This window comes from Silurus meridionalis, chromosome 12 (assembly GCF_014805685.1).
Source record: "Silurus meridionalis isolate SWU-2019-XX chromosome 12, ASM1480568v1, whole genome shotgun sequence".
Classification (NCBI taxonomy): domain Eukaryota; kingdom Metazoa; phylum Chordata; class Actinopteri; order Siluriformes; family Siluridae; genus Silurus; species Silurus meridionalis.
In genome coordinates, this window is record NC_060895.1 from 4,033,911 (window position 1) to 4,059,475 (window position 25,565).

Sequence of the window (25,565 nt, forward strand, 5' to 3'; positions counted from 1 at the left end):
CTCTCTAAATAATGCTTACAGAGCTCTGACATATTGTTTGTGTCATTGTCTTGTTGTATGGGGAATTCGGTTCCAAATTAGCTGCGGTCCAGACAGAAATGCATAGTGTTGAATATGGAATGGTAGCCATGTTGGTTCAGTATTCCGTTGACCGGGAAGAAGATTACAACCTTCCCTGGTCAAAAACAACCCCAAACCATTAACATTTCAACTACATTATTGACTGTGGGTGTGAGGCAGTCTGAAAACATCTTATCACCTGTTCTTGTTTTACATAAGCTTTTCTGTTAGAGCCAAAAATGTCCGATTTCCCAGAAATGGACATTTCCCAGAACTTTTTCCTTTTTCACTGTCCAATTCTTTGTGTGCATTTACCTATGTGTTGCATATAAACTAAAGGAACAGGAGTCTCAAAGACTTCCAAACTTTTGACAGCCTGTTCAGCTTTTGTAAATGTGTGTTAATGCGTTGGCTCTCGTGAAGGCGTGTGCTGTCAGTGTGTGCGCGAGAGATGATAAGTTCTGTCATTGCCAACTCTCATTCCTTCGTCTGTTATTTTTTTCACTAGACTCCAGCTGGTTCCTATTTGGTGCTGAGCTCACATCTTTGGGTGGCCCTGGCCAGTACTGTGACGTGTTCTGAAGGCGAGCTTCAAACCTTCTCCCTCACTTAATGCTTACATTAAATTGCTCTGACGAGTTTCAGTTTTGGCTTCCGTCGGTTCGTGGAGTCGATCCTGCACCCTGAAGGGTTGAAATCTAGTGGAGTATATATGAGTGTCTGGCACCGGTGCTGAGAGCAAACCATGCGTTACAACACTGACCTCAATCAGATGAGCTCGGGGTGCCACCCATTTCTCCGCATGTCCTAATTTTGTTTATTTACTGCCTCAAGTCTTTTCTCAGCTTTGCTAATTTTTGGCTCATTTTATTCAGACTTTTTTCTGTACAAAGCTCAGTAGCCAGTGGGATTACTTCAGGAAGAGGTGTGGTAGTGGGTGAACACACTCCTCAATTTGTTTTTTCCCTATCTATCAGACAGTGTGGCTGGAAAACTAAGTACAAAAAAAAAGTGGTGTCGCTTGTGACCTTGCGGTGTGAGCTTGCGGTATGACCTTGCTGTGTGACCTCAGGATATCTGGCACACAAGTCTGTCTGGTTTTCCTCGGTCATCGTCCTATTGTAGACAAGCTCTGAGGTTAACAAAAATGTATTAGCTAGCCCACCCATGATTTGTTTAAAGAGGTTAAACAATGAATTGAATTAATGAGTTGAATTGAATTCAAACATGGCCACCACTGTAATATCATTATCATCATAGCTTGCCAGTTTGCTAGTTACACAACATTAATTAATAATATTAGAGACTAAAGGAATTGAAGAAATATATAATTATCTACATTTGATTCTAATGTAGCAAATCACATCTTTAACTTGCTTTTGCTTAATGATCAATGCTCTTGGCCATGCTAGTTCTGTTGCACAACCGGTTAGCATCTCCATTGCCTGTTGATATGTTTGTTTCTGAGGTAAATGTGTGCGGTATGTGTATGAAATTTATCTCGCTCGGTTTCCTCAGTGTTTTTAACATGTCCCTGACTCTGAAAAGCTAATATGTTACTTTTACTTGTTACTCTGAAAAGAAAAAGTCTTCCTTGATTTGGAATAAGTTTCCTAAACGCTGAGTTTAACATGGTTGCTCGTAGCAACAAGTAGCATCAGTTAGCATACACACACAAGCTAGTCAAATCTGTAGTGTTTCATTATACAGTAGTTACATGTATTATAATGGGAATCACTCAGTATTGTTAGCCTGCTAGATTTTTTCTAACAAAGATGCCTCCATGTTTTTCCGTCCTAAAATATACTTTCAACATGGCGTTAAAATGGTTCAGATTTTCACAGGAAAAATCCAGAATTCAATCCAGAAAACTGGTCTATTATGTGTGTAATGCAGCAAGCGATTCGTGCCGCACCAAGGTGCATTGCAGCACTGCAAAACTCAGGTTTGGAAATAAAACAGGAGTGGGATTTTTTTTTTCTTAAGTCTGCTGAGCAAGTACGAATAACACAAAAAAAGCCTCGATATGAGAGCATTTTCCACTGATTTGTCCACACCTGCAACCACCTCATCGGTGCTATTTTAAAACTGATCGAAATAGGATGCATATTTGTCTGTGTTTGCATTATTTGCTCTGAATTTTGTTGGAACGAGTGTGTGCTGAAGAAAGCCATGTATTTAATGCATATAGATGTCTTGAGGAATCGGAGTGTAGTGTGGACTGAGCGCGTGAAAAGACAAACGACAAACGAATAAATGTGAATGAACCTTAACGTCGCTAACCATTTGCATTGACGTATTTTGTGTGTGCTATACAAGCGTGTGTTTTGTTTGCACTCCTACAGTGGGTCAGTGGGATTTTCCTCGTTCGTAGAGGTTCATGTGGCTTTGCGGTAAGCAAATTAGCCTCAATCAGCATTCTTTAGAAGAGACCGCTTGGATTATGTCATGTGTTATTATGCGGCACTCGGAATTACCAATGCAAATCGAGGGGACTGTGAATGGCCTGATTATGGTGCTTGAATAGAACGGCGTTTTTGATGATCGAAGGCACCGAGAACGAGCTGCCCGCAGCTGATGAGATCGTAGTGACTGAACAAGGAGGCAATAAATTGCTGAACCAGCACAAGAAGAGCCACTTTAAATTTCAGTACAAACATTGTTTGCACAATGACAAAAAAAATGTGATTTTTGAAGCAAATTAACAAATATTTTCCACTCCTCCAAAACAGAAGCATGAAATTCATTTGGTGTCACACAGATAAGGATGGGTTCCTCTCAAGGTTTCTTCCTAATGCCATCTCAAGGAGTTTTTCCTTGCCATTGGTGCCAATGGCTTGCTCATCAATACTTAAAGGGACTCATTTGTGCCACCATTGTTAAAAGCGCTATACAAATAAAATAGAACTGAATTCTAACGATATTTTGAACTCATACAAGCCAATGAAAAGGTATGACCACTATTAATCTGACTCTCTTTCTCCACAGCAACAGAGAGCCTGAGAGTTTGGAGATGAATAAGCTGCGTCAGAGTTTGCGCAGGAAAAAGCCAACCTACGTGCCCGAGGCTAGCCGACCGCACCAGTGGCAGGCCGACGAAGAAGCCGTGCGCAAGGGCAAATGCTGCTTCGCCGTTCGGGTAAAAAATTGATACAAAATTAGAGGTCGACCGATAGTGGATTTTACCGATACCAATGGCTAGGTTTAATCGTAATCAACCGATTTGTTTTTAAATGAATACTGGATAAAAAAAACATAAACAGTCTATGAAACAATACTACTGAATTTTATTCAAAAAAAATAATAATAATAAAAAACACTACTGAATCCTGAAAATGTGCTAAGTGAAATGAATGTGAATATATTAATTTTATGAGTAAATATAAATATATAATTAATAAATGATTAATTATAATAAATATAATATAGCACTCTCCGTGCAGCACACAGCCTCATATGTCAAAGCGAACAGCACGTGGCAAAATCCGATGAATCGGTCGACCTCTATAAAAATCTACACCATTTTTCATCTGACAAGACACGAGCATGTGCTGCTGATCAGCAATAAAAGACGAATATTGTTCTAGTTACTTAGCCAGCCTTTCCCAAACTCATTAATCAGAGAAGAGACGAGAAAGTGTGGTCCAGAATAGTGATATTGATAGTAATAAGGACAGGAGAGTGATAATTTAATGGGCATGTCCATGAGGCTAAATGGGCTTGCATTGAAATAGGTCAGATATAGACGGTGGACTAAAAGCTTGAAAAGTCAATAGCGTGCTTGCGGTGCTTGGGCAAGCGCTAAAAATACTTGACACGTCCAGCTTTTTTTTGGCCAATCTACCTCCTTTATAGTGATAACAGCAAGTAATCATGCTTATATCTATCAAGACATGTGCAAGTATTTAGGACACTATCTGACATGGTATATCTAGACAGAAAAAAATATATATCCATAATTGTATCTAAGCTTCTTTTGACATTAATGATGGTCTTTTTGCAGATAAACATAATTAAATTCAGCCTCGTTTTTATTGGTAGCTCGAGGCTTCCGGAGTCTCAAGGAGACAGAAATAAAATTCTCTAATGGACCCTCTGCTCAGTGCTCACATTATCCCATAATATAAAACAGGCCCTTTGCAAATTAACTGTTTCTTTCTCAGGTTAAAGTAAATGTTCTGTCTTATATGTGTACATATTAGCGGGTCGGATTATATGGTCTGTATGTCTATGGTCTATGGTCTATGTGCCTTTTAAACATCCCATTCCACATTTAGTCCACATTTCCAATTAACCTCCACTCTTCTGGTAGATGTTACACTAGATTTTGGTGGGTGGTTGTCGAGATTTGTCCACATTCAGCCACAAGGGTTGTTAATAGCTCCAGGTTCTGATGTAGGTGAGGTGAGAAGGCCTCGAGGCCTCGAGTGTTTATTAGGGTTCAGTAGAGCTCTATTGCAGGCTAATCAAGATGTTCCACTCCAACCAATGTAAAGCATATCTTCAGGAAGCTGGTTCTTTGCACAGGGCCATTGTCATAATGGAACAGATTTAAGTGAAGGGAAATTTTCATGCTACAGCATCCTAACACATCCTTTACGAACGTGTGGTAAAAATTTGCTGTAAAACCACATATGGCTGGAAAATTCGGGTGTCTATTTTGGGAGAAGTCTAGACCAAAATTAAAACTATCCTAATAAAACTTTCTCCATCAATATATAGCATCCTTACCTCTTTTGCATTTAGCCATAGCCAATAATTAACTAGGAATAGAAGGTGAAAAGTGAACAGGGTTGCCAGAAATCCTGGGAACATTGGTGTGTCAACCATCCAGGAAGAGATTTAGCAGAATTCATTCAAGAACTTATGAACAAGAGTTGAGAAATTTCCAGGAAAGATGTGCCATTACACCTTTAAATGCAGTTGATTTATTAGACCTATTAACGGGACAGCAGGAGGAAAATCCCAACATGGAAGAAACAGGAGAAATGTCTATTGGAAGATCCGAACTATTTGGCTGCATAAATATTTAGCCGAACTTGAAACACTTTTGGCAGTTGCAGTCACAAGAATATGTTATATCTGTCATGTGTCTTTATTAGCTTTGCACATCTGGATCCTGATATTCCTGCTTATTCCTTTTGGCAAAATCGCCCTAGCTCTGTCAGATCTGTGAATAGAAACCGTTGTTGAACAGGAAATTTCAAGTCTTGCCACTGAGGCATTCTGACACACTTGGGTTTGAACAACTTCAGCATGAAAGGTGAACATCTATTTCAGTCTTCAATTCTCTTTCAGACTAACACAGGTTTTCTTTTCTTTCCATCCATTGATTTTTAATCCTGACTGGTCTCCCAGTTCAATTCTGATAAAAAAGTGCACTGCACATGATAACCGTCTAAATATTAGAAATATACGCATGATTTAAGAAGATCTGACTAGAAAGAAGACAAATTGTCTGTCAGTGAAGTAAGTTAATTACGCTTGGTAAGATTTTTTGAAATAAGAAAATTAGACTTTATATCTAAGCAGTCATTTAGACTAATTTACTTAAAACTAGCTTGTTAATCCTTTTTATAAACAGTTTGCTTTTATTAATTTGTTTGAAAAGCTCTTTCAGGCTATTAAACAATAAAATTCCCCTTAATTTAAGAATCGTCATTATATATTCTGTCTTAAAACGAGACAAAGGATTTAAAATAAAAACAAGATTACTGGTAAAATCAAGGTCACGCATACATGCAACATAAAATATTGTAATTATATTTATTATTGCAACATAAAATATTATTGAATGTATTTTGGCACCAATATGTTCCACATGAAAAACTGAAATCTACAGAACAACTTAATAAAAAGTACTTTGTATAAAGAAAAATGTTCAAAAAATATATAAAAATATATAAACTTTATTGATTATTAAGCATTATTTATTTATTTATTTATTATTATTATTTTTTCTTTCTTTGCTGCTGTAACAAAGAAATTTCCCCACTGTGGGACGAATAAAGGTATATCTTATCTTATCTTTTCTTTTTACTGGCCAACTTTAAAACCAATTACAGCTAAAATAAAGTCTTAAAAGTCCTCAAATGATGTATCTGATAATAATTAAGCTTGAATTGCATGTAAAATAACAAACTAAGCTTAAATAATCTTAAATAAATGAATATATAATAAATTAATAATAAATCAGGACAAACTTAAATTTATAAAGAACAATCTTATTCATTCTTTCTTACCTGCTTTAAAACGCTGCCATTGTTAAAAGCACTATAAAAATAAAATTTAATTGTATTACATTATCATAAACCAATCGTAATCTTACACAATCTGCTCTTCTATAGTATTTTATTTTTAAAAAAAGATCATTACGATTTTTATGGCTAGAAATAAGAGTCGATCAGATGAGGAGGTTTGCGTACCTACAGTACAATTCTACATCCATCCTTCTTCAGAGTGCTCAGTTTTCACCAAATCAGACCTACGAACCTTCATGTTTATGTTTGCATTGGAGCTCCACGTTTTTACAATTGATATTGAAATCGAAGCGATCGATGATCAACAATTTTGGACATTTCAGGTACCCTTGTTTCTAGGGAAGTGACAAAAACAATAGAAGGCATGAAACCTTGTTCTTTTCATCATGCTCGTTCTCTCCTCTGCAGTATCTGGGTTTGGTGGAGGTGGAGGAGTCCAGAGGGATGCACGTATGTGAGGAGGCTGTGAAGAAACTGAAAGTGGTGAGTATGTCTTCGATCTTCCTTTTTTAATACGATCAGAATCAGATTTGAGTTAACAACCGGTTATGGTGAAATAAATAAGGCATGTTCTAAAGCTCTAAATCTTTTCCAAGACTTGACATTGTTGGAGCTATCTCTATGGTGCAGGTTTTAAAAGTCCAGATATTTTTCTAAAAATAAAGCAACACAGCTGAAATTTTGAATTTTTTTTTACATTTGAACTAAATTGTTGTGTGTGTTTTAATAGTGTACTTTCTTTTGTTGAGGTGATTGTACTCGGGGGTAGACATCAAAGATGTGCATTATTAGGAACTACTGATTCTCAGATTCGCAGATTCCCATCAGTACATCGGCTTAAAAGTTAAAGATGTGATGCATCGAATGCAAAAAGTGCCATTTTATCACAAGAACATATTTGAATCGGTATAAACTGATTTATTAGTATATAATTATTAGTAGATACACTATACTGACCAATAATCTGTGGCGAGTATTTTATATGTAGATTGATTTCTCTTCGCTACTGTTTCCGCTATGCAAATATGACGTGTTACAACGATACGGAGACTGAGGCGTATCCTGAGAATATCATAGAGTGTAGATTAACATGGCAGAGGTAGAGCTGCGTCAGAGGCCGTGCGTTAGAAATCAGAAGGCACTTAATTAAATTGATGTTTTGCTGTCTGTACCATATTGAATTGCAGAGCATCATAGTTTTTCCATTGCATCATATTGCATTGAATCGCATTGTGCGAATCGCATCAACCTCAGTTACGGAGATGCGCATCAATATTTCATCTTCGGTATCCCAATAGAGTTCTCTAGCAGGTTCCAGCTGTTCCCTCACCTGCCTTCTCGGTGTGCCAACTAGTTATCTCTATCTCTTCCTTCTCTTCTAATTTCTTTTCTCACTACTGCTGCCTTCGCAGATTTGAAAGGCGGCTGAAATTCTGCCAGGTCTTCCCTCCCCAACTTTCCTAACTGTGTCATCCGATATCCTCAGTTGCACTCTCCTAATTTACATACCATTTTTCTTTCTGGTTCTATACAGCTAGTGCTGCCCCCTACTGGCCTCGGAGGCCTTGCTATCCTCTTTTAATATCAATCTCATCACTTTGTAAAAGCTCGGCTAATCGGTATACCGATTTTTGCGCATATTGGATAGAAAGAAAATATAATAAAGGACAAACCACTTAAAAATGGTTTGGTGATGAGACCATATATTTTTTTTTTTTTTACATTTTGGAAGTCTAACGCTGTTTTTGTTTGATTTTCCTCCATCTCAGAGCGGAAAGAAGACGGTTAAAGCGATGCTATGGGTTTCAGCCGACGGTCTAAGAGTGGTGGATGACAAAACCAAGGTGAGCACACCGCCCATGTCCTTGCAGCTATAGAAAAGTTTTTGCGAAAAACAGGAAATCAGCAGGCCTTTTGTAAATGCGCCACTTGAATAGCACTTGCTGACAGCATTATGTTTTTAGCCTACAGAGTATCTTTTGAACAAGAGGAAAACTGTAGGAAAAAGCACAGCAGGGGCTGTTGGCTGCTCCCCAAAAAACCAAATCCCATGACTAACTTTATTTTATGTCTCACTACTGAAGCCACCAGTGAAGGGGTTGACGGTTGCTCGTTATCACTGTTATAAAGGATTTTTAAGACACAGCATTTAGAGATTTTGTTTTTGCTAGTTCTATTTTTGAGCCAGCGCTGCTGAAAAGGTAATCAAGGGGCCTCACTACATTATAAATACAGTCATCCTGTTCTTCTACAGGCTGTGAAAAGGGAGTGAAAGGCACAAAGAAGCCTCTTTTTTGTTGCCTGTAAACCCTCCCCCCAAGCCAAGCAGCCATCGCTCTCTCTCTCTGCCCATCTGCTAATCCCTCTGCTTTACAATGAGTCAGCGCAGAGACCTAATCCCCCTTTACCCCCCTCTCCATACGGTTCCAGAGCATCCTGCCGCATACGCTCTGAACTTGGGCAAGCATGTCTGGGGTCCCGCCCTGACATTTAACAAGCCCCGTGGCCTCCTGTTTTCCCAGAACTACAGTAAGATGTGAGTCAGCAGCCCCTCCTCTTTCCTGACCGCTCCTGTTTTCCGGCTTTTACTCCCCGGGACACAATTGGCCATTGAGCCGCCTCTCAGAGTGCTGACCCCCTTCAGCCAGTGAAGAGGCTTAAGATGAATGGGCTCCTTACCTGACACATACAGGGTGAGAATCTACCCCTTCTGCCCTCTCTGGCTTATTTGCTATGCACTCGCTGTGTGTCGCCTTTGAACACCACCTTTGATAAAGTTCCCATGAGCCCTTTCTGTCCATTCCGGGAATTGCACTTCAGATCAGATCAAGGATTGTGCTTCCAGAAATAAGAGAACTGCTTAAGAGTATCATCTCAGTGTTTTACAGTATTTTACCGCTCATATGATTTTTTTAAGCAAATGCGCAAATATGCGAATGTATGGCAACCCACGCTCCCTGATACTTCTTCCCACACCGAAGTCAACCCTCCCTCATGCGTTTAATTGGCGCTACTGTTTAAACACCATGATTGAAGCCCATATTTGGGAGTTTGCATAAAAAAACTGTAATCACTATGAAACACTATGAAATAGAGTTGATCGATATGTTTTTTTTTAATATGATGGCGTTTTTTTTTGCCACGATATGTCTGGTTGTTTTCTTTCGGCCGTAAGAAAAAACAACCCGGAACCGATGAAAGCTAAAAAGTGCACTGCAAAACCTCCTCACATAGTCAAGACTTACATTCTTTTTCTAGCCAAAAAAATTATTGCTTAAGTAACTTTTAAAGCTTAAAGTTAATTATTTTAATGATTATCAGAGACATCATTTGATGCCTTGTGTTTTTTTAAGACTTTATTTTAGTTGTAATAACTTGTTTTAAAAAGTTGCCCCGTTAATAATGCTCAATAATCACACTTGGGACTTAGGAGTAGTATTATTTATTCAAAATGCTTGTTTTATGTCAACGCCAACACTTTTTTTTTTTACAATCTAATAACAAATTATAAGAGTCTACATTATTAAGTCACCCAGTCTTTCCAAATATTTATTTTATTATTAATATATATTTGGTTATTATTTTTTTTGGAACTTTGTTCTTTATACAAAGTACTTATGGCTTTTTATTAAGTTGTTCTGTACTTTGGTTTTCTCAGGTTGAACATTTTGGTGTTCAGTAATGACAAAATACATTCAATAATGTTTTCTGTTGCAATAAGTTAAGTGTATTAAGAAGCAGCAATTAATGATTTTGCTTTGTGTTTGCGTCGCAACTACTAGTCTTCAATTGAGTAAATAATTGTTGACAGTACGCATGTATGCGTGACCTTGATTTTAATAGTAATCTTATTTTTAGTTTAAAACGAATTAATAAAAGCAAACTTAAAAAAACACAATAAAAAGAAGCTAGTTGTAAGTAGACTAAAGCGACTACTTGGAATAAGCATTTTAATGCCTGTTTTAAGACATTTCGTTCTTTCATTCTTTTCTAAAGCTTAGATACGTATGTTTTCCTACCAATTGTAATTATCTTGCTGCACTAGCGGATAACTTGTTTCACGTCTGTATCTTCTTAAATCATGCATTTATTTCCTATATTCGGTTATTAGCAGTGTAAAGAGGGAACGCACAGACGCTTGTTTTTCATTCTTGCTACTTGTCTCTGCAACTCAGGGTTACGCAGGTGGAATGGCGACACGCTCGCCTTCAGCGGCACCTCTTCTACAACAACGCTGAGCCGTTAGCAGACGCGCCTGCCTATTAATTTGAGGCACAATTAAAATGCAGATCCGTTAAAAACAATGTCAAGAATCGGCCCGATCAATCGGTCGACTATGAAATCCATAACTGCACCGAGACCAGGTGCTTACAATGCGATAAACCACACTAGAGACAATAGGCTTCATGTTAAAGTTGTCATTTTCCGATGCTTTTTTATATAAAAGTCTAAGCGAATTTCTATCACGCATCGTTCCACGTGTAGGACCTCATCGTTGACCAGACCATAGAGAAGGTGTCGTTCTGCGCACCGGACCGCAACTACGACAAGGCTTTCTCTTATATCTGCCGTGACGGAACCACTCGCCGCTGGATGTGCCACTGCTTCATGGCTCTGAAGGACTCGGTGAGAGATCTCCTGGTCTTCTGAATTTTAGAATGAGATAATCGACTGGAACAGCTGTCTGCAGCATGTTGCTGCACTTGAGACACTTGAGGAAACGAGTTATTTATGATGCTAGGGTGCAATTTTACTGTCACAAGGACGACCTTTGTGTAAGGCTGTTTAATCTTAAAGCCGGCATTGAATCACTGCTAGCATCAACTTAGCGCTAATCTGAAATACTTCACTGTCTTTATAATTAGAGAGAGTTTTTTGAAGCCTTCTTCAGAAAATGTGCAAATAAATGTGCTTTACTACCAGGAATGAAAGACTCAATACATCTCTACGAATTACAGTCAAAATGCCCAGACGGTGTTATTTCCAGTTCTAAATGACAATGATTGCTTTAGGATGTTGCTAACGAAAGCTTTCTCCATGGCAGGGTGAGCGCCTGAGTCACGCAGTTGGATGTGCGTTTGCTGCATGCCTGGAGCGAAAGCAGAGGCGAGAGAAGGAGTGCGGTGTGACGGCTTCATTCGATGCCACCCGGACATCGTTCGTCCGCGAAGGCTCGTTCCGCGTCTCCTCGGCCAGTCAGCAGGGCGAGAGGGAGGATATCATGAAGCAGCTGCAGGACAAGAAGAAAGGTCACTAAACCAATACTCTCGGGGTCTAGGTGCACAAACAATGCCAGTGAGCCTCTATGCTACATGCGTAGATTAGCATGTGTAAGATTCTGCGATTTGCATCCATCGGGTTATCGGTATAAAAGTTACGCATCAGGTACAGGTTGGCGTTCGTATCGTGATGCGTGGTTTTTAACATATTTGCATTGGTAAAAAACTATTTATTTATATATAACTATTAGTAAATGTGTTATGCTTTTATTATTTGGAAAACAAGCTATAATTTGGGACAATATTCGATAAGTGGATCAATTTCTTCTCGCGAAACTGTCTCTGATGTATCACAACAATACGGAGACCGAGGCGTGTCATGAGAGCCACATAGAATACAGATTAACATGGCAGAGGTAGAGCTGTAACTTCCTACACACAAAACAGGAAAAGTCTTTTTTTCTTTTTGTTGAATCGCATTGTGTTCGCAATGCTTCGTAATAGCGGTGAATCCTATCGCATCGCATCGATAGCTACTTCACAGACAAATGCAAATCGCAGATTGAAGATCGATAATAAAAAGAAAAGTATTAAGTTAGATTAATCAGACGTGCAGTTGCTGAACACTCCCGAAACAACCCGGATGTTCTTTTTCTCTCTGCAGAAGCGTGTGCCGTCCCTGCGGTGCCACCAGGTAATGCCTCCCCGCCAGAAGGTGCTGCCATGCACTCGGAACGAGCCGAGGCGGGCGGTCCGCACGCCATCCCACGCCGTCACGCTCCTCTCGAACAGCTCGTACGCCAGGGATCGTTCCGTGGTTTCCCGGCGCTCAGCCAGAAAAACTCGCCTTTCAAACGCCAGCTTTCTTTGCGCCTGAACGAGCTGCCATCCACTCTGCAGCGCAAAACTGACTTTCAGAGCAAGAACCCAGGTCAGTGACATAAACACGTGACATCAGGTACAATTCACCACTTGAGAAGTATTAGGTCACCTAGTCATGGGTATGGTATTGCATTCCACATTTAGTCCCAGTTAGCTCATAATTTCCTCCACTCTTCTGGGAAGATGTTCCACCAGATTTGTTGTGAGTGTGTTTATGGATATTTCGGTTTATCAGCCACAAGGGTGTTACGAAAGGCAGGTAATGATGTAGGTGAGGAGGCCTGGGGTGCAGTCAGCACTCCAATTCATCCCAAAGGTGTTCAGTAGGGATGAGATCAGAGCTCTATAGCAGGAGATCTTTCTTTCCAAATCATGTGAACCAGATCTTCAAAGAGCTCACTTTGTACACAGGGGCACTGCCATGCTGGAACAAGTTTTGGGTTTCCAAGTTCCAAGTGAATCCAAAATTTTATTATAGCGCCATCTAAAGACCAGGTACAATTGAGCACCTCCAGCTTTGTGGTAACAGTTTGGAAAAGAACCACATAGAGCAGGAAAGGTCAGGTGACCCAATACTTTAGGAATATAGTGTATATAGCTATTTAGATTTATTCTAATAGTACTAGTATTATAGTAAGTATTATCCTTATTGAGAACAAAATCCTTTGCCTGATAATTTCTGATAATTCAGTAATTTGAGCTATAGTTGCTCGTCCTTATACTGGCTCAAATCCTTACGCTTGCCCATTTTTCCTGCTTTCAACACATCAACTTTAACTATATATATATATATATATATATATATATATACTGAAATTTGAGGGTGTATTTACTTTTGTATGTATGTATGTATATATATATATATATATATATATATATATATATATATATACATACATACATACAAAAGTAAATACACCCTCAAATTTCAGCAACCCTTGCAGTAGGTCCTCTCAAGAAACAATGCTACAATGAAAATTGTATATACTTTAGAGTAGTCAATGTGCAGCTTGTATAGCAGTACAGATTTACTCTCTTCTGAAAATAACTCAACATACACATTTTTTTATTTTTTATTTTTTATTTTTACATCCCCTTTTATTTTTTTATGTATTTATAGAAAGCCACTGTGGCTTGCTGTGTTTCCCTGCAGTTACATGTATTTTCATAGAAACTATCTCTAGAGAATCAGAAAGGAAAAGAGAGAGGGAGTAAGAAAAAGAGAGAGAGAGAGAGAGAGTGAGAGAGAGAGAGAGAGAGAGAGAGAGAGAAATCGGCAGCCCTTTCTGTTCTCTGCTTTAATCCCTCAGGTCAGATTTGACACCGATAAGAGAATTATGGATGGTGTGCTATTTGTAGCATCAAGACAGGTCAAGGATTTCCTAAGTTTGTTGTTTCTGTGGCATAAGGACTGTAGCACAAGGGGTCAAATGAGTTAAATGGTGGTTTATTACTGTACCTTGTATGTTGTGGCCCTGTGTGCTGCATGGGAATATGGTAATGCAGGAAGGAGCAATGCTTTACATGACATCCAGCAAGAAAAAAACAACAACTAAACAACAAAGTTCAATTATAACGGCCAGCCATGCATCCCAGACCAATTCCACAAGTTCCTTTGGACGCCGATTGTTTTGTCGATCTCATGGCATGTGGGCGTTCTATGTTTGCTTTGTTGTAATTGAGTCCATTCATCCTCTCCCCCAGTTCCTGAGATGGACTTGTCGGTAGCTGCCGAAGCAGACAGCATCAATGCGCTGTGCAGCCAGATCAACAGCTCTTTCACCAAACCCTTGGAGGACCTCGGTGGCCAAGCCTCCAACAATGGCATGCCAGCATGCAGCATTCCTCCGGCCATCCCTCCTCCACCTGTGCCTCAAGGTACTAAGGAAACACATAATCGAATTCATCACGGCCGCGGACAGACATTTTGAGGGACAAACCAAAAGAAGGGGCACTAAGGGGGTGGTTAACTGTTGTTGCAGACTTTGTTTTTATAGAACCTCGCATTTACACATTGCTGATAATAAGAAACTATGTGCTGGTTTAAATTTTTTACTTTGAATGTGGATATTTTGTTTTTTGTTAGTTTTTGTACAACACCAAAAGCAAATCGTTAATTGACAGAAACACAAACAAACTACCAAATTACTATTTCAGCGGATCAACTACTGACTCTAATGCGGATTTTAATGCATCTAACTGGTAATGCAACGACCTTTGGGTCAGTGGTTGGCGGAGTGGTAACAGAACACTTTGAGTTTTGGAGGGTGGTTAGAGGGGCATCTCCGCAAAGTATTAAAGAGTCTTAAAAAGTCATTTAAAAATGGAAAATACATCCCTTAATAAGACTTATATTTGCTGTTCTAGGTCCCACAGACATGGGGTCCAGACATAAAATTGATTTTATTTTTCAGCTATGGAGTGTGTGAGCCAATACATGGCTTGAATTGTTTTTTTATTTAGGTCTTGGTTAAGGCCAGTTATTAACAACGTATTTGTGTATGTGTTTTTAATATCATGATCTAGGTCTTAATTTCACTCTTATTAGTCCCAAAAAGTTCTTTAAAAAAGTGCAGAAACCCTGAGTCAGGCGAGCTGAATTGAGAAAAACATAACATATGATAAATAAAGATAATAATGTTATATTTAACCGTGGCACAAAATAAAATGCGATTATATAATATTTAATCAAGCGCTAGAAGAGAATCAGTTGTTGGTACAGAAACTGGTCCTGGATCAAGTGCAAAGGCTAACACTTGAATTATATTTGAGATTAGAACAGAATCATGAACTGAGACAAAGTTTGGAATCAGATCTGAGACTGCATCTAGGACAGGCAGGAAATGGAATTGGCTGTGACAGACTCAGGAGCTGGAAGAGTGCCTGGAGCAATTACTGCTGCTGGTGTAAGGACTGTACCTGGGTCCAGAGGAGGAACCAGTGGTGGGAATAAGCCCAAGATTGTGCAATTGGCTGACACGAGAGTTGAAGTGGCAGTGCAGACTGAACTGGGTAGAAACATAGCATATGGCGAGGGTCATTTTTTATTCTAATTGCTTGCCAAAGAAGGAAACATTAACAATGAACAATTAGTATAAAAGAAGCACACAATGAGGACCTGTAGATGCAGGAATATCTGGTTGGGTAAATATAAAGGGTTTCTTGCCTAATTAAAATAATACAACCTGACGAAAATATCTCATGAGTCAAGGGTTACCTTAATAATCAGCTATCAATTTTGCATTTTTTTGCAGTTACCAGCACATGGATCCAGGCAGAGCCCCCTGTTCAGTCACCACCTTCATCCGGCCACAGGCGCACACCTTCGGAAGCAGAACGCTGGTTGGAGGAAGTCTCCAAAGCGGTAAAAGCCCAGCAGCAGAGTCCACCCATTCTGCCACCACCACCTACCCAGCAGCCCCCTCCAGTACCGATAGCTCCGGGCTCTCTTCCCACATCCATGCAGCCCTTTCCTATGGCTTTTGACACCACCCCGGCACCCGTAGGCATGTATGGCCAACCGCCGCTGCAGCCAGCCTACGTGCCCTTGCAGCCCTACATGCCTTCCATGGCGAACAGCATGACCTACCCAAATGCCAGCATGCCTGTGGTGGGTATCACACCCTCACAAATGGTGGCGAATGTCTTCTGTAGCGTCACTGGTTCCACAGCTGGAGGCACTATGGGGTCCAAGACGGGCACACTTGTAGGTGGTTCTTCGGCGTTTCCCAATCTGGCCGGGGGTTTTGCAAGTTCTACGTTGAGTAACCAACCAGCCTCTCATGGGCTTGCACAAAATTCACTCTCCACCCACACAGCCACCACCACCACTAGTGCAGCGTCCAGTAGTGTGACCCAGAATGGCACCATGTCCAGTGGGAGTACCAACAACTGGCCGATGGAGAGTTTGCAGCAGCCCAGTCTCCCAGCGGACGCCCAGGAAGCAGAGCGCTTTGAGGCCAAATGGGCGGCTCTGGAGTCCAAATCGCAACCCAAGGCACCCAATCCGTTCTCCAACGATTTACAAAAGACCTTTGAAATCGAGCTCTAATTGCACCTGCATGGGAACCGATATAGACCCTGACGCATCCTTTTCGCTCCTTTGTTTGCTCTTCTAACATTTACTTGACTTGTTTTGTGTCATTCCAAATGCAGGCATTAAACTCTTGATCCGGGACCACGACAGCCTACTTGAACCCAAGCCTCTTTGTAACAATGGAAAGACTTCTGGGTTTGAGTTTGCTGAGCTGCAATGGTAAATAGTAAAATCGTCAAAAACCCTGAAAATGACTGATTAAAATGCAGCCAAAATTTATTTATTACTTCTTTTATTTGTGAAAAGAAAAAACCCTGCATTTTTTAATCTTATTTGTGCTTCTTTGTTCTTTCCCTGTATGTAATTATTTTACATACAACCCTCTGTGGCAAAACACCACGCATAATTTGGGAGTATGGAAAAGCTCGGACTGACTAACAGAAAACCGAGGCTGCATGAGTGAGCAGAGACCTACTAATGGACCTGCTAGCAAACGAGAGTGTAAATAGCATGTTTTTTTGTTTGTTTTATTTCCTCACCTCTCATTCGAGGACGTTCATTATTATTCAAGCCCTGCGAGTCACAGCTGAAGCGTCATATCAGCACCTCGCCAGCAACACATGGACATCAAACTGAGAGGCTGATTATGCTGATGAACCTCTTAGCACAAAGAGTTGATTTCTTATTGACCGAGGAAATGCGATGGAAGAAATGCTATATGTATGTGATTGTTTAAAAAAGTAAGAGAGAGAGAATGTAAAAATGGCAAGATTAGGCTTGATTTCACAAGCAGGAACTTCATGTTCGAATAAAATGGCATGGACAACCTGTAGCTACATGAAAGAGGTCGTGTTGAGGTCATGCTGGTAAGTGCTTATAGGCTTAAAACAGAAGGTGTAAAGAGAAAAGGAAAGAAAACGTTTGTGGAGATCATTCCTGAGAACAGGAGATATGAGTAATGCTGGAGTTAAAAACATCAGGAAATCATGAAGGACTAGTCTTAAAAGTCCTGGAATCATGAACAGCGCCATTTTCATACGATTCCCACTTGTCCGAAATATATTCTTTACGATAAGAACATACAGTACACGTTTCCTGTTTTTTTTATCATCCTGGAGAAGAAGAAAAAAACAATAATCATATATCAAAGGCTAAAATATATTCGGCAACGTACATGCTCAGAACGCCCTAGCCATATATCTGTCCAGGGAACTCCATTCCAGTGCATCACACATTTTTTTTAATACCAAATGCAGTTGTCGCTCTGCGATAACGCGCTATGCTTTCTGGTAGTTACATTTATTAAGTGATTTGGACGAACACGTGGTCCGTGGCATGTTCGCTAAGGACTTGCTGAGTGATTGGACTCGACGTGACTCAAGGGACTGACGTTTCTCAGCGAGTTAGAGAAAATCTAGATATTCAAAGCCAGACTGCACACTGTGTTTTACAGGACACTGAAGAACATAATAATAATAATAACAATAATAATAGGACAGTTAGGGTATATTTAATCGATTCACCGAGTTTGCATGGTACCAATTTTCTTCCAGTCTGTTGTTCACCAACCACCGATATACAGGGTTACAGCACAAATGGGTTCTATTTCAGTTGTTCCCAAAGTGAATCTGTTTGTAATCTGGCCTAGCTTGCAGGCTTTGCAGGGAAAATATTTCTTTGGAACGAGATTTTTTTTTTCCCACGATCCGTGCTCCCTGTCTCACGTGTAAAGATGCCGGGATGATTTGATCCAGCCGATTCCCTTGGGCTCTAGTCCATGCGTCCCCACACAGAAAAAAAAAAGAAATAAAAATGTGGATCTCTTTTAAAACAAGGAAACTAAATTACCTCATAAACTTGATTGTAAACTGTAATCTAGCGATAAAAAACAGTGAAGTTTATTTTTAATCTTTATTTACAGAGTTTTGTATTTAAACCTGCATATTTGTATTGTAATTACATTGTACAAAGACAAATAAATAATATAATATTAAGAGCCATTTGTTTGTCTGCTGGGTGTAATTATATGTATATATAAAAACATGGATTCTAAGGTTTATAGAGTAAATAAAAGAAATTGAATTGAGGTTACAGAACTGAGGTACACAGCTATATTAACTATTCATTCAACCATTTTCAATACTACTCATCCTACAAAGGGTCATGGAGAGTCTGGAGGCCTGGACAGGGAGTCCAGGGAGTAAAACCCATTTTAGGGCACAATTGCACACACTCAGACATTACAGACAATTTGAAAATGCTAGTCAGCCTTACATCGCATGCCTTTGAACATTGGGAGGGACCTGAATACCCGGAGGAAACCCCCAAAACATAAGGGGATAAACTTTATTTATCTACATTTACATACTATCACCTTTGTCCCCTTGCACAGCAATACAGCACAAATTGCAGAAGGTACATTACGCAATTTATGCTGGTGTCAAAATGGTGACCTTTGAGTCGGATCTTCCTCTACAGGAAGAGGGCGAAGTCCACATGAGCCAAATCTGGCAAGTAGGATTGGGTACAGAAGTGAGATCATGTAGATTGTATTCCGACGATCATCATGCACAAGTTGCCGAATGGTTTAAATGTTTGCGGTGGTTGAGCTCGTTAAAGCTCTTCCTGAGCTCTCGTCGTCTTCCAGTGATGTTCTTCCGCTCTTAAAGCGCATGCCCTTGAAGGACTCATTGCAGCATTGCCGTATGTCATGTCAAACATGGCAGATTTGCCCATTTTCACACAGAATTTCAAGTTTGTTCTTTGTTCTAACTTGCTGAGCATGAGGAAATTGCAGACGTGGTAACGCATGTAAACAGAATAGCACCAGCTAGCACAATTTGTTCATAACAGCTACATTGTTACAGCTATAGGTAATTTCTTTCGGCTTCTCCCGTTAGGTGTCGCCACAGCAGATCATCCGCATGTTTGATTTGGCACGTTTTTACGCTGGATGCCCTTCCTAACGCAACCCTCCCCAATTTATCCGGGCTTGGGACCGGCACTGAAAGTGGCTGGGGTCGGTTCCCTGACCGGGGATTGAACCCAGGCCACAGCGGTGAGAGCGCCGCATCCTAACCACTAGACCACCAGGGAACCCTACATTGTTATAGCTATGTTACGTTAAATACAACTGCCGTGCAAAACTATTGCACAGCGAGACAGATGAACTTCTGTAAGTGAAGCGAGTTATAACAGGAGATCCTGGAAGTCTTTTCAAAAACGTGTCAAGCACCTTCTGCGATTTGCACTGAATCTCCACAATGGTGATAAAATGGCAACGTTTGAGGTACATTTGGGGTACACAGGTGCCTAAGTCACCATCCAATGTGCAATGTTCTTGGTTGCCAGATGCTGCATTGTTAGTTGAGGTCTTTCATGTGTATATGTGTACATGATCCGCCTTCCTGTCCAGGGAATCTTTGGCAGCATGCTCAAAGGCTAGTTCTGCAATGCTAATTATCACACATCAAGCACGGTGGCCAGATCTCAGGTGTTAATTATCTTCCTTACAGAAGGGACAAACATCTGAAGATTTGAAAAAAATGCTCTAGGGCTGGCATAGAAATAGCCAGTAGCCTTTATATTACATGGGCTGAGACATGGGATCATTTTTTTTATCATTGCAGTGTCTGCTCCTGTGGAACAAATCAGAGTGCATTCAAGCTTCTTGCTTTATTTGTGAGTAAAGTTTTGGGCAAATATCTTATTTAATTATGTGCCTGCTGGTATGGACATGGGGTCATTTGCCAGATGACAGATGTTCCACTCAATCATTATAGTACCAGACTTACAGGACATTCTATTCTATAGTGTAACTGACATTGTCTCTCATTATAAAGAGTAGATTTAGAGCTCAAACAATATCATAATATTCATCATTTATAGTCGCAGCAGTAATCGAGACTCATCAGACCAGGCAACATTTTTCCAATCTTCTATTGTCCAATTTTGGTGAGCCTGTGCGAATTGTAGGCTCAGTTTCCTGTCTTAGCTGTCAGGAGTGTCACCCGGTGTGGGCTTCTGCTGCTGTAGCCCATCCGCCTCAAGGTTCGACGTGTAGTGCGTTCAGAGATGCTCTTCTCCATACCTCGGTTGTAACGAGTGGTTATTTGAGTTACTGTTGCCTTTCTATCAGCTTGAACCAGTCTGGCCATTCTCCTCTGACCTCTGGCATCAACAAGGCATTTGCGCCCACAGAACTGCCACTCACTGGATATTTTCTCTTTTACAGACCATTCTCTGTAAACCCTAGAGATGGTTGTGCGTGAATATCCCAGTAGATCAGCAGTTTCTGAAATACTTAGATCAGACCGTCTGGCACCAATAACCATGCCACGTTCAAAGTCACTTAAATCACCTTTCTTCCCCATTCTGACACACGGTTAAAAGTGCAGCAGATCGTCTTGACCATGTCTACATGCCTAAATGCATTGAGTTGCTGCCATGTGTTTGGCTAATTAGAAATTTACGTTAACGAGCAGTTGGACAGGCGTACCTAATAAAGTGGCCGAGTGTAGTGGCCGAGTGTAGTGACTTCATTGAAATATGAATCAAGTACAAGTAAAGTTACCGGACTAAAAGTCTACCTGAGTAAAAAGTAATTTTTTGGGGGCGGGGTGGGGAATTGTAGTGTAATTCAAAAAGAATTTTCAACTAATTGTTGTAACTGTTGTAACTAATTGTAACACCATTAAAAATGAATGTACAATAACGAAAGACTTACATTATTTATATCTATTTTTCTTTTGTTTTACTTAATAAAAGATTTCAAATGTGGTTAAGTACAATATTTCAAACAAAAATACTTAAAAGTAAATCTACAGTTTTAAAAACTACTTTAAGTTTAGACGTACATTAAAAAAAAACCCACTCAATTACCGCAATGCGTGTAAATGTTATTTGTTACTTTCCACCTCTGCATTTTAGACACATTTCAGTGATTGTCACAAGTATTTGTAGACCTTCGAGTAATAGTAATATTTAAGAATAGTGATGTGTATAGTACAATTCCAGGTCTTAGCATCGCTGGAGGGAACATGTTTAGTACCTCAATTTAATTGTATATATAGACTATATGGACAAGTATTGGGACACCCAATCCAGCCATATGCACGTCTTCCTCAAATTGTTACCACACAATATTGTATATCTGTTTCCACAGCCATCTTTAAGATGGTGTACAGCATTAGCTCTTTACTGCAAGCTGAAATATGGTGCTATGATGATATAGTGCTATTGACCAGTGCCGGTGGCTGGACATCTACGAATCGACCCACTGATTTTCTAGATAAGCTAGAAAACATTTAGTACATAAAGAACTGTTTGCATTTGAGCAGTTGGAGTGAAGCCCAATCACATGGACACTTTATCAATTGTTGAGAGATGTGAATAAATGGAAAGTTCACTGAAATACAGTTGAATTTGATTTGTATTTGTACAGCACTTATAACAATAGACATTGCGCCAAAGCAATGCGGCAATCTTAGTCTGCGAATATACATTTAAGCGTCATGAATTTGTCCACATAAGTTCATCTATCGCCATACAACATGGTGGGGAAAGAAAACCTCCCTGAGATGGTACTGTATGAGGAAGAAACCTTGAGAAGGATCAGATTCATAAAGAAACACTGGATGTCCATTTAATGCAGCCCTAAGCCATTCTAGCAGACTGCTTTATTAATTACAGTCCGAATCCATCTTCATGGTTGAGTTTAATGCTCCACAGTAGTCGCATGGATTTTTTAGACTGTTTAACTGCAGCGAGAATGAAGGTGAACCTTCAGATTTTTTTTTTTAACCAACATCAATTTTTAATATCATAGAAGTGCTTTTATATTTTAGCCAAGAGCTAATGAAAGCTTCAAGCCGTTACTGTAAGCTAGTATTCGGCTTGCAAACTTGTGACCTGAAATGAAACAGTCATAGTATCTAAAAGGGTTGAACAGAAACAATACTTTTTTCCATGTTGAAATTCAAGGAAATCACGACTGCTTCATAAACAGAATGTGGCAATCTTGGCAGACGCCCTTATCCAGAGCAACTGAGGGTTAAAGGCCTTGCTCAAGGACCCAGCATATATGAAGTTTGACCTTGACCCATGATTTAAAAGTTTAACAATTTGTCCAGAGTTGGAAAGTAACAAATTGCATTTCCTCATGTTATTGTAATGAATATTTTGTGTACTTCGGTTTTCTTTTTAAAATCTGTAATTTTACTTTTACTTAAATATATTTGAAGTATTGCACTTAACTACATTTGGAATCCTATCATTACTAAATAAAAAATGAATACATAAAAAAAATGCATGTTGGAAATAAATCACGACTCGGAAAAATTGCAGCGATTGCATTGCATTTATTGGAAATAAACAGGGAAATTGCGTTGGAAATAATTGGGTATTTGGGCAGAATTGTCAATGCACAATAAAGCTAGCTTGATTACCAGTGTCACGATTTAAGTGTCATATAAAATGAATGAAAAGTCTTATATTGTAGAGTAGATCTGCTGATATTGTATTGGATTATATTGAATTGTATTGGAACATAAATGTATAACCTATCACACTTTTGTGTCCAATCAAATCGTTTTGATTTGTTACTGCGGAGAACGCTGGAATCGCCCAATGTGTGCGCCCACCGTCTGAATCCGTATTCCTCTCATTTGAATCGAAAGTTCTTTATTATCATAAATGATAATTACAAAGGGGTTCAGTAGAACCTCGGTTTGCGAGTAAAGTGGTTTGCGAGTGTTTTGCAACACGGGCAAAAGTGTTTGTTGAAATTTGCATTGGATTGCGAGCGAGATTTCTGATGCGGAAACAATCACACGGCCTTTGTTCAGCTACGTTTTCACGTTTCGTGATTAAAAGTGATAGAAAAGAAAGTTCCGTACCGTACCGTACTGTAATTTCCGGACTATTAAGCGCACCCATATATAAGCCGCACCCACTGAATTTTACAAATATTTTTATCTTTGACATAAATAAGCCGCATCTGTCTATAAGCCACAGGTGTCTACACTAATGAACTTTACACAGGCTTTAACGAAAGACACGTTACACATGGTGTAACGGGTGAAATATGTTGCGCTTCCTTTAGGAGCAGAGCGGTATTTTGGGAATAGCCTGCCACTGCATTTTCCGCTATTACTGCGTGTGTGCAAGACGAGGAATATGTCCTTATTATTTTCTGATGCTGATTTTTAAGTTTCTTTGACTAACCCGTAACGCTGTTGCCAAGAAAAATAAAAAAGCACAAGTTTTGGAAACCTGTCTGTGCTTATATGATTTCTGTTGCAACTGGAGTTAGTGAGCACTCCCTTCACCCAGACTCAACGCACTACAACGGCTTGTATCTAAACAGTAGCCGACCAAGAAAGTCATTGTTCACTGTCTTCCTCCTTCCTTTCACAACTATTTCTCTCGGGAGTTTATCTTTTGGCATCGTTGTGCGTTTAAAAATCACCCGATGGAAGTTTTTTCTCCCAATCCCGTGCAGCTCAGAACACAGGTGAGGTGCGTTTTTTTCGTTTCCGTTCGTAAATTTAATTGGTCTAATGTTATGGGGTTCAGTTTTTTGGCTTGAAGTTTGTGAAACCGGGAAAAACCCAGGAAAAATTCATAAATTAGCCGCTTCGTTGTTTAAGGTTCAAAGCGTAGGAAAAAAGTAGTGGCTTATAGTCCGGAAAATACGGTAAATTAATTTTTTTTTTATTTTACTTCAGTACATTTTTTATTCAGTAACTTGTACATAAGTAGAATTTCAATGAAGTAACTGCTATTACTTGAGTAGAATATCTTAATGCTCTTTCCATCTTTGATTTTATCCCCTTGTGAATTTACATGGCTTTGTTCAGGCAGACAATATCCAGCGAAAATACAGCAAATTCGGTACATTTGGCTTACAATATATATATTTTTTTGCACCAATGCAAATCTGGTTGCTCACATGTACGATAATAGTTTTTTTCGTTTTTGAGGGCATGGCTCTACCAACAGTGTTAACCACAAAACAAATCAAGGGACATAATGCACTTATAGAGTATATCTATATCTATAGTAATAAAACAAGTCAAATCAACTTGTATAAACGTGTGTTTGATTTACACCGAGCTGTTTTTTTTGGCGGTTGGCGGTTGGCCAATTTACCACAGTGTACACAAGCATGCATGTTCTTACAGGAAAATAAAGACTAATAATTCATTCTGACTGACACATTTAGTGATACTGCTTGACAGTGTTCACATGATCTGTCACAAATTATAATCAAAAAATAGAAATCATGTGCCCTGTTTTCGGCACAATATTTTGGATGTGTAGGACCTCTAGTGGTTATTCGGTCTCATCACTGTTCAGGCATGTGTATGTATTGAGAACATTCCAAGTGTGATGAACGACAGGTCAGTTGTACGGGAAGTGGTAGCTCAAGTGGTTCTAATTGGGCGGATATGGGATTCAAGGCTCAGTATCACCGAGTTTAAACTCTTGGGTTCCTGGCCGGAACCCTGCATTCTGAGCCTCCTAACAAGCTGGGGTATGCGAAGAAAGAATGGTCTTACTCTGTTTTAAACTTGTTTCCGCTTGGTGGTATCTTCTTAGCATGAATGTACAGTTCAGCGTCAGTTCAACAGCAAGCAGAACATTTGCCACAAAACCTGTGGCTTTATTTTCGCAATTGTTTTTAAACTAGTTGAAATGGAGGTTTTAGGCTCATGATCATTTTAATAGATAGAAATCAGTGTTTAATTAATATCACTCTATTAATATATCAGTGTGCCGAGAGTCACATTCCAGTCTTTTCACACTGAGTTGATTAAGCAAAAGTCTTGTGACAAAAATGATAATCAGAACATTATAGATATAATAAATCGTAGTACTTTAGTACCTTTACTCAAGTCAAAGTTTAAAGGGACACTTTTACTTTTACTGGAGTCATATTTTACCTACTGTATCTCAAGTACATGGTTTATGCTTTTTTTTCACAAATCCAGGTTTCTTAGTATATTGGGATCAGAGCACAGAGCCGGCCATGACACATCACCCCTGTAGCAGAGAGAGTTGAGGGACTTGTTCAAGGGCCCAACAGTGGCAGCTTGGCAGTGCTAG

At 39.5% G+C, this 25,565-nt stretch overlaps 1 protein-coding gene across 4 annotated transcripts in view; it reads left to right on the forward strand.

Annotated features, from left to right (window-relative positions):
• Positions 1-18,457, forward strand: part of numbl (NUMB like endocytic adaptor protein) — a 47,934-nt gene extending 29,477 nt beyond the window's left edge. For 3 of the 4 annotated variants that reach the window (XM_046863069.1, XM_046863068.1, XM_046863070.1), the window contains exons 2-9: positions 3,049-3,199; positions 6,729-6,803; positions 8,090-8,164; positions 10,806-10,946; positions 11,365-11,569; positions 12,204-12,470; positions 14,126-14,299; positions 15,676-18,457. In XM_046863069.1, the coding sequence (XP_046719025.1) occupies positions 3,074-3,199; positions 6,729-6,803; positions 8,090-8,164; positions 10,806-10,946; positions 11,365-11,569; positions 12,204-12,470; positions 14,126-14,299; positions 15,676-16,472 (1,860 nt within the window). In that variant the 5' untranslated portion in view covers positions 3,049-3,073 and the 3' untranslated portion in view covers positions 16,473-18,457. The remainder of the gene's footprint in view (positions 1-3,048; positions 3,200-6,728; positions 6,804-8,089; positions 8,165-10,805; positions 10,947-11,364; positions 11,570-12,203; positions 12,471-14,125; positions 14,300-15,675) is intronic. The other variant, XM_046863071.1, reaches the window with a different exon arrangement.
• The last annotated feature ends 7,108 nt before the right edge of the window (positions 18,458-25,565 follow it).